General features: G+C 39.4%; 1 protein-coding gene across 1 annotated transcript in view; it reads right to left on the bottom strand.

Moving 5' to 3' along the window:
• frem2a (FRAS1 related extracellular matrix 2a) overlaps positions 1 to 10,109 on the bottom strand; it is a 114,668-nt gene that overhangs the window by 68,052 nt on the left and 36,507 nt on the right. Inside the window, exon 4 of the mRNA XM_029121246.2 lies at positions 989 to 1,135. Coding sequence (XP_028977079.2) covers positions 989 to 1,135 — 147 coding nt within the window. The remainder of the gene's footprint in view (positions 1 to 988; positions 1,136 to 10,109) is intronic.

Genomic DNA, 10,109 nt, shown 5'->3' with positions numbered 1-10,109 from the left:
TTTCCATCAGCTCTTGGGCTGAATTTGATATGACGGCCTGTCCCAGACAGATTACCAGTGGTCGGGAATTTTCTCCATTTGTAGATTATCGGACAGGAAAAAGTGGAACGATTGACTTTAAATTGCTTGAAAATGGCCCTGTAATGCCACCCTGAGTCATGGCCATCTACAGTCATTATACAGAGAGCTTCAGAGAGCTCTTTTGATCTTGGTATGATGTGTGAACACACACCTGCATGCTTAAACTCAAACCAAACCAAGTTTAAAATCTTTCTGTACCCTGAGAGTTACTCTCAAAGAAAAAAAATGTTGCACCCGTTTTGGTGCAATTCACTGGTATTTTACTATTTGATGGACTATTCTAATCTCTCATGTGTACAAATTATTTTAATTTGTATTTGTATTCTGATTGCTAATCACCCCTCACTTGGTGAAAATCATCTTTACAAGGCGCACTTACAAATAAATTCCTTAAGAACGTTGAAAAATGTAGTCAATAATTATTTTTTCCTGCATCATTTAGTTCAGATTACAAATTTTGGACCACAAGCAGAAAACAACTGTCCATCAGTAACAAGTAGCAGTGTTGCTGTCAAAAGGAAAGTAACTAGAACTTGTATTCTGGATGAGTTGCAGGGGATTGGTGACAAAAAGGGCCTGGAGCCCTACCAACAGTGAGTTGCAGTAATCCAGACGTGAGATGACCAGGGATTAGCACATATTCCAATTTCTTTGTGAGGTAAGATCATTCTCAACGAATGTTCAATCTGCACCCAGGAAGGCTAGCTGGTTATTTCTGATGTCTTATGTTATGTCTGCTGACAGTAGTGGAATTACATATTAGATAATGCCAGCCTTGTTTTAGGCCTTTGTTTACCCATGGTAGCTTTGTTGTTGGAGAACCACGACCAGGAATTTTTCCTTCTCCTCCCAACCACACAGACACACACACACACACACTTACAGCCACCACATCATCTCTACTCACCTATGAAAGAAGTCTCCCCCAGGTAGCCCCGTCGTTTGAGGACCACCTCCAGGAAACCGTTCTGCTCGTCCACCACATAGTACTCTTTTTCCAGGGAGATCCAGGCCCAATCCAGCTGGAACTGCTGTTCCTTCAGCTTGTTTCCACCTAGACATGAGATACGGTGACACACACAGGTGCGTGTAAAAAAAACACATTACTGAAGCCATGGTCCTGAACGTAAGAGAAGAAAAACACTAATGAAGAAGAAATATGAGATTATACTCACACACACACACATAAACTAGATGCAGAGAACCGAGCAGTATATCAAATGGACTCAGATCACCTTGAAGTTAGGAGAGTAAATGGATGAGAATAAGCTGAAAGAACAGATTTGTTAGAAAATGTCCTCAAACTTAAGGTTTGTTGTGGTTGTATGTCTTCAATGGTTCCCTATTCCCTATATTCCCAAAATTGTTTCACTAAAACAGGGAATAGGATTCCATTTAGAACGATTCCAGTTCTTTCTGTATCCATTGCTTGACCACTACTGATCATATTCCCACAGGAACCTACCCAGGACTAAAATAACACAGACACACAGTCACAGATACATCAAACACACAAACAAACATACAAAAAACATAAACAGCCACACACAGACAGACACAACACACAAAGACACATAGACACACTGAAATAACAGGAGCTAAAGTTTATTCAGATGAGAAGAACTGGAGTGAAGCTTTCCAGCCTGAGCAGAATGTTCCATTTCTTTATTGATCAAGAAAGCTTAGAAACAGCCCTGTTAAATCATATGAAACACTATAGGTACCTAGTCAATGAACTGGTGATCCGTTAAGATGTAATACCTTTTGAAATATTAATTTCAGACCGAATCTATTATTCTTTTCCCCAAAAAACTGCCATTTGCACAACGTTCTAATGAAGATAGACAAAAAATAAGAGTAGATTGAATATTCCTTGTTTTGTAAGGTTTGAACATATGAAATCAGAATAGAAATACCTGTTACTATTGTGGAATCTGAGCATTAACAATTACAATATCAATGTACATTTCATTGGAAGTGAATGTGCCTAGATAATGAGAACAACAGAAACATTTCTCTGTAGGTTGCGCTCTGATAACCCCAGGAATGTTCACACTGACCATTTGGCATGGGGGTTACAGTCTTGGAAACCTGATCTTTGCTATGTAGAAACACCCTTAATGTATAGGCTAGCTGGCAACTAACATTACAGTGAGACGATAATAGAACGTTCACAAGAGCACAGGTAGTGATAGGAGACCTAGTTACACCCTGACAAGGCCACGATTTGCAACGTGTACAATATCTCTGGTGTGGATAAATTGGAGAGAAGACCTAGTTACTCCCTGACTGGGCCACGATTTACATTGTGTATCGTGTGAAATATCTCTAGGGGTGGATAAATTGAAGAGAAGACCTGGTTAGTCCCTGACTAGGCTACGAATAAAATTGTGTTAAAATCTCCAGGGGTGGATAAATTGGAGAGAAGCGCTAAACTGTATTTCGTTGACAATGCTAATTGCTTTAGGCGATTATACAATGACTTGTCCAAATAAAATGTAATGTCGTCCAGTTGTACAAATACGACGGGAAGAGGAGTTCAGCCTCTGGCATGACACATTGATATTTAAATAGCATGGCACGAATAGGACACCATCAAGAACGAAAAGGATAATTAACAACGATGCCTGGAGTCAAAATGTACAGAAAGAAAAAAAAAAAAAGATGGATTCCGAGGAAGTTGTATATGGACATACGGAGAGTGTGGTACAGACGAAGAGAAAAGACAAAGGAAAGTTAAGATGGCCGAGAAAGGACAACAGTCGAAAGGCGGGAAAGGAGACAATCATAATGGACGAAGATTCATTCTGTTTGACCACTTGGCTGACCGACAGTAGTCTCAAGATGGAGTCTCTCTTATGGGATCCTGGAATCATGGACGATACTAGGAACTGACGGGAGCTTTCATAATTATTGATTCAGAGTTCTTAAATGTTTATTTCCTAAAATGATTCGTACCTAACCATTAAATTAAGCTGGAATCTTCCATGGTAATAGCCAAGCTCATTTAATTGAATATTACATGTAGTTTGTAAAGCACTTTGATGGTATATGGCATGTTTTAATAGGACTTCGAAATAGCCTGTTTTGTTCTGTCATGCTTGAAAATGTTTTAATAGGTATTCAAGAAATAACCTCTTTTGTTGTGCTTTGTCATGTGTACTTATGTAATTTTGAGTCAAACATATTTATTGTTTAAAACCATAAGGCCTCAAGGGGGGTCTCACGACAATGTAGGTAGGCCTTAACCAAGGTCCACCACGTGGTACCCAACTGTTGTGGGCTGAGCTGTTTGCTAGTGGGTACATCTGAAACCTAGTGATGAATTGGAAATTGGTACAATGATTTTCTAATCTGAAGAAAATCTTCACTCTTATGATGGAACTTCTGAGATCCACAAGTTTTCAGGACTTATCTAGTGTCTTCATTGTTGGGAGTTGACAGAACCATACCCAGTGGATAAAAGTCAGATGGACTGTTGAACCACAATAATTGTTGTTTTGCAGTTATACTTTCTACAGATCAGGACATCACAAACCCTTTTCTGATGAATCATCACGGCACTGACTGGACAAAGACAACTGAGTGTGAGTACCAGCAACATGTTCAAGAAGGATTTCTACAACCACACTGGTGAAATCTGTTGCAAATCTTCCTGACCACTCACATGGCAGAATGATGCCAGGGTCAGATCACTTGGCTTCCCACTCCATTTCTGGATGAATCATCGACATCAAGATGAGAGAACAATCCACCTGAGTCCTGAAGGGCTCCACATACTACAGGTCAGAGTACCACGGGCCAGTTGACTAGACATGGTCCCATCACAGTGGAAGACTGTTGTGGTGTTAATCTTGAATTTGTGAAGTGTTGGAAACTCACTATTCCATTATACACCTACACTGACTTGTTAGGACAAACAGGCAATTTGCTGGGTCCACATCACACTGACTGCAATAACTGATTTTGGAACTTTTCATCACTGGTAGAAGACAAAGAGGACTGAAGACAAGAACTAAAGGACACTTGATTGGAAACTAACTTATTTACTTACAATCTAAGATTTTCCTAAATGAACTGATATGGTAATTTCATATGTATGAAGGTTTGTTTCTCGCAAGACAGGTGGGAAACTCTGTACGATGACAATCCCAATATTGGACTTCAGCGTATTTGTGATGATGCTTAATGATCTACATTATGGTTTGTTTGGACAGTGAATTTTTCCCTATTACGGGTGGTCCCTGTCAAAAGTAGATTGTTTTCCCTATTTTAAAGGTAGAATCTTTCACAGGTACAACAGGATATGGCTAAGTCTTTTGTATGATATTGTCACATGGATCATGATACGGACAAGGGGGGTTTTGATTGTTCAACGGACTTGAGGCAAATGTTTTAATCATGTCATGTTAAGTCTGATTTTCTGCTGAACACCATTAACACTGATAATAACCTGTTGATGTCAATATGTTTCATGACCTTTATGATCTGAGGATTGATGACTGTCATACAATGAGTTATGTGTCGGAGTGTGGTGTGTAAATTGTCTTGTTTACATTCATTTTCATTTGAAGAACAATAAGACTTGATTGGTCAGATACTCTTTTTGTTGTTTCGTCTTAGTCATTCGTAACATGAGTGTATGGCCCTTTTCTTTTCATTAGGAATTGAATTGTACTTGTAATGTTTTATCAAACATGTTTTATCAAACTTTTCCCTCGATTTTATACGGGTTCTACATTATTTGACCACTATATGATACCGCCAATTTCTAAGTTACAGACATTGAACTTGGGAGATCATAAATATTTTTTAAATCCTATGGAATGTTCGCTGACCAGAACCTTCTTATCTAAATTTTATGCTACAATCTCTTACAAACAGCTTTCAGTCTTCCATAATAAGGAAAGATATAAACAATTTAATTAAAATAATGTTTGGGGAATACATTGTCTCATACATTGTCTCATATCATATGTCTCAAAATCGTTAAAATATTAAAATAGAACACATTATCTAATAGCAAAGTCACATATATACTGTGGATAAAAAAGTCTACACACCCCTGTTAAAATGCCAGGTTTTTGTGATGTAAAAGAATGAGACAAAGAAATCATGTCAGAACTTTTTCCGCCTTTAATGTGAACTATAACGAGAACAAATCAATTGAAAAACAAACAAATATTTCAAGGAGAAAAATAAATTGGTTGCATAAGTGTGCACACCCTCTTATAACTGGGGATGTGACTGCTTCCAAAGCATCAGAGGGATCTCATTGTTGAAAAATATCAGTCAGAAGAAGGGTACAAAAGAAATTTCCAAAGCATTAGATATACCATGGAACACAGTGAAGACAGTCATCATCAAGTGGAGAAAATATGGCACAAAAGAGACATCCCTCGAAAATGTATGAAAAGACAAGAAGAAGACTAGTCAGGAAAGGTTCCAAGAGGCCTACAGCAACATTAAAGGAACTGCAGGAATCACAAGCAAGTACTGGCAGTGTGCTACATGTGACAACAATATCTCGTATACTTCATATGAATGGGCTATGGGGTAGGGTGGCAAGACAGAAGCCTTTTCTTACAAAGAAAAACATCCAAGCCTGGCTGAAGTTTGCAAAAACAAACAAAAAGTCCCCCAAAAGCATGTGGGAAAATGTGTTATGGTCTGATGAAACCAAGATTGAACTTTTTGGCCATAATTCCAAATCCTATGTTTGGTGCAAAAACCACACTGCACATCACCCAAAGAACACCATACCCACAGTGAAGCATGGTGGTGGCAACATCATGCTTTGGGGCTGTTTTGCTTCAGCTGGAAGTCAGGGGGGGCCTTAGTCAGGGTGGAGTGAATTATGATCAGTTCCAAATAGCAGGCAATAACGGCACAAAACCTTCAAGCGTCCGTTAGAATGCTGAAGAGGAAGTTCACCTTTCAGCACGACAATGACACAAAGCACACATCCAAATCCACAAAAGCATGGCTTCACCAGAAGAAGATTCACATTTTGGAAAGGCTCAGCCAGAGCCTAGAACTGAATCCAATTGAACATCTGTGGGGTAATCTGAAGAGGGCTGTGCACAGGGGATGTCCTCGCAAACTGAGAGATTTGGAGCACTTTTGCAAAGAAGAGTGGGCAAATATTGCCACGTCAAGATGTGCCACGCTAATAGACTCCTACCCAAAAAGACTGAGTGCTGTAATAAAATCAAAAAGTGCCTCAACAAAGTATTAGTTTAAGGGTGTGCACACTTATGCAACCAGGATATTGTGAGTTTTTTTTTCTTCCTCAAAGATTTAAGTTTGTTTTTCAATTGAATAGTTCATGTTATAGGTTACTTTAAAGGTGGAAAAAGTTCTGAAAATATTTATCTTTGTCTCATTCTTTTACATCACAAGAACCTGGTATTTTAACAGGGGTGTGTAGACTTTTTATATCCACTGTAGTTAAATTAAAGGAAATTTACAGTATTTTCCAACTTTCTTCTGAACATCCATATATCTTGGCCAGTAGCCTATTAATTCAAAAGGAAAACATTTTTTAAAGCCAAGTTTTCCAAGTTTTATGCAGTCATTTTACAAGCCCTAATCATGTCAAAGCGATGAGTGTTATGAATCCAATATGCTGACAACATGCCATGCATGATGTATGTGATAAGGAAAGGAAAACATAAGTGTGAGGGACATGCTGGAATTGCAGTAGTAGGTGTGACTGTGCCGATGGCTGGTTGGTTGGCCAGCAGTACGAAGCAGAGCCAATGGGGAGCTAAAAGAAAAGACCAGAAGGAGTTGAGGAAGATGAGGTGAGGCCATGGTGGAGTTGGTCTTAGATGGGGCAATGGGAGGCCAGGGAGAGATGCTGGGTAGCTGGCAGACCTAGTGATTAGGGGAAAACAAGTGGGCAGCCATCAGTTGAATGTCAGTGAACTGTTCCTCTGCATATGCCAGTAAGCATCAACACCTTCATCTCCATCCATCTTTACCTACATATACAAAATATATAACAATACACTGTCGTTTCATACAATAACACATACTATTAAACAAAGTACTTACTGAAAACTTTAACACTTGTTCCTTGTGACAAAATAGGCTAATATCTTAATGTATGCATACAAGCATCAGGGAAAGTGATACAGTAGTGGACAAAGACATAATGACATTATTATATACACAATTTAGCTTTAGCAATGTAATAGTAAACTATCTAATTGCAGTAACAGTTACATACTGTAGTAGAAATATAATGGCAAGAATAGAAAATCACATCAGACTGATGACAGAACCTGCTGCCTAGTTTGTAGATATATTTTACATTGATGGCAGATAGTTATGTACAATCAGACATGCTTTTTCTACAACAATATTTACATTATTTTGACAAAATTACATGATACACACCTCATGAACTAGATATGCAAAATGTTTACTAGCAAGCCAGCACAGAAACAGAGTGAATTATCTCCCATTCTGGCTCGTTTTTAGTTTGTGGCTACGCTATCTAACTGGCTAAGTTTAGTTCATTTACTAAACAAGATTTTTGTTAATTTACATCATATATAGAGAAATAGGCACATATTCATTCAGAATCCGGTCAAGCTAATTTAGCAAACGTCAAACTGGTCATTCAACACAGAAAAAAAAAAGAAAAAAAGATTGAATCTATCTAGTGACACTATTAGTAAAACATTGTAATGATCAATTGTATATCTTCCTTACCTCAAATGATTTACTTCATTCCACAGCAAATCTGCAAATGTAAGACTCCAGATCCAGTCTTCTGACCGTGGTCTAAAATTGTCACATTTAGGGGCTGAATAAAAAAGTTCCCACCGATAATGCACTAACCAATCATATCCGATTGTAGCTTATGTCGTCTAGTATTCATGGCAGTTTTCCAATAAAAAATATGTGATTGGACAGCAGAAATATTAAGAGTAAAGCCATTGGAATTAGGATTCCGAAATTAGAGCGCTCGGGCAGGAAAGGGTGAAAATAACAACACATTGATCAGATATAGAGTATAGACATTGTTAATGTTTAAATGACTACTGTAGCCAGGCATTTCTGATTTAAAATGGAATATCTACATAGGTATAAAGAGGCCCATTATCAGCAACCATCAGTCCTGTCTTCCAATGACACGTTGTCAGCGCTCCTGACGGTTGACTTGGAGGAGCAGTAACTGGTGAACTGGGACTGCGGGGGTACGGGGGTGGTCGACGTCACATTTCCCCCGGAGGGCCCCCGCAGGGAGATGACGCTTCCTGCATCCAGCACCCGGGGCCAGCCCGTCAGGAGGCCCCTGTTTCAGTTGCTGGGTAATGAGACCAGCCCCAGGACCAAAACCGAGCGGCTAGCCTGAAGGTGGGTGTTCCGAGGCGGAGCTGAAGCCGAGGAACAGCATCCACCCGCAGGTGATCACGCGCCGTGCGGCTATTCAACCGGGTCCAGGGAAACAGCTATGGTGCTGGTGAGTGTGTGTGTGTGTGTGTGTGTGAGTGTGTGTGTGAGTGAGTCTGTGTGTGTGTGCATATGGAGAAAATGTGTGCAGTTTAGTGTGCAGAACGGACCCTCAGATGGAAAGAGAGCATAATTTCTTTGGCTGGGAAAAGGTGACTTCCTCTCCTCCTCCATCATGCCCTGCATTCCTCTCATCCCTCGCTCATCCCTCGCTCCTCCTTCTCTCATGTCATCGACTGCTAGAGATGTTTTCATTAAATGACTCCTAGGGGGCGATTTCTGACACTCATAATCCACAACAGCATTCACACACACACGCATACACACACACCCACAAACATACACGTGCACACACACAAACACCTACACGCGTGTATACACACAAACACCCACACACTTGAATACACACAAACACCCACACACTTGCATACTTTACACACCTACACCCACACACAAACACACTCACACAAACACCCACACACAAACACCAACACTCAAATATGCGCACACACAGATATAAAGGGTTTTTCCGATCCTCTTCTAACCAGGTCTGTGAACCAAATGGCTCTTAACAACATCTGCTAGTATTGGTAGTACTTGTAGTAATATTACAACCATGTTTCCAAAAGTTGGGATGCTGCGTAACATGTAAATAAAAACAAAATGCAATGATGTGCACATAATTTAAACCATATATTTAATAGAAATGTTTACAAAAACAACATATTATATGTTGACCCATAGAAATGTTATTGTTTTTGGAAATATATATGCCCCTTTTGAATGTGATTCAAATATTTGGGATAGGTGCATGTTTATTACTGTTGAATCACCTTTTAACAACGCTCTGTAAGCGTTTGGGAACTGAGACCAATTGCTGTAGTTTTGAAAGTGAAATGTGTACCCATTCTTGCTTGATATAGGATTTCAGCTGCTCAGGAGTTCAGGGTTTCCTTTGTTGTATTTTTTGTAATTTTTTTTTTTCATAATCAGCGCTTGACATTAACTTTTAGGTTCACCAGCCATTCTGGCTAGTGGTTTTCCAAAGTTACTAGCCACTCACCATTTTCAATAGCCACCATTTTGTTGTTGGGAAATTATGTTTTATTTGTTTATCAGTGCTACATCGTAGCCTGTCTAGTTCACACTGTTGGTCACTGGCCTGCAAGGCAATAGGCCTCAAACAAATTGACCAGAATCAAACAATGTATGTAGGTAGTGCTCATGGGAGTTGTGGGGATGTGGGTCGTAATGTCACTCTCACTGCAATGAGACTACAACTAAAAAAAACACACACACACACACACACAGACAAGGGTTTTTCTGGCTCACTATTAGGCAAAGGTGGTACCCCAGCCCTCGCACACCGAAATACTTACTACATATATAATAAGTGGCTACATACTTTAAGTAGACAACTATTAAATCAGCCCTGCTGTCCAGGTCCACGTGAGCAGCTAATGCACGCTGCAATGTCCTTCCTAATATCAACCAAAATATATAAGCAATATATTTATTCTTAACATAGACCTATTAGCATGTTATTAAAAGTAAATATGGAA

The sequence above is a fragment of the Esox lucius genome, chromosome 7 (genome assembly GCF_011004845.1).
Source record: "Esox lucius isolate fEsoLuc1 chromosome 7, fEsoLuc1.pri, whole genome shotgun sequence".
Lineage (NCBI taxonomy): Eukaryota > Metazoa > Chordata > Actinopteri > Esociformes > Esocidae > Esox > Esox lucius.
Note: the sequence above shows the minus strand (reverse complement) of the source record. Positions and strands in the feature narration are given on the sequence as shown.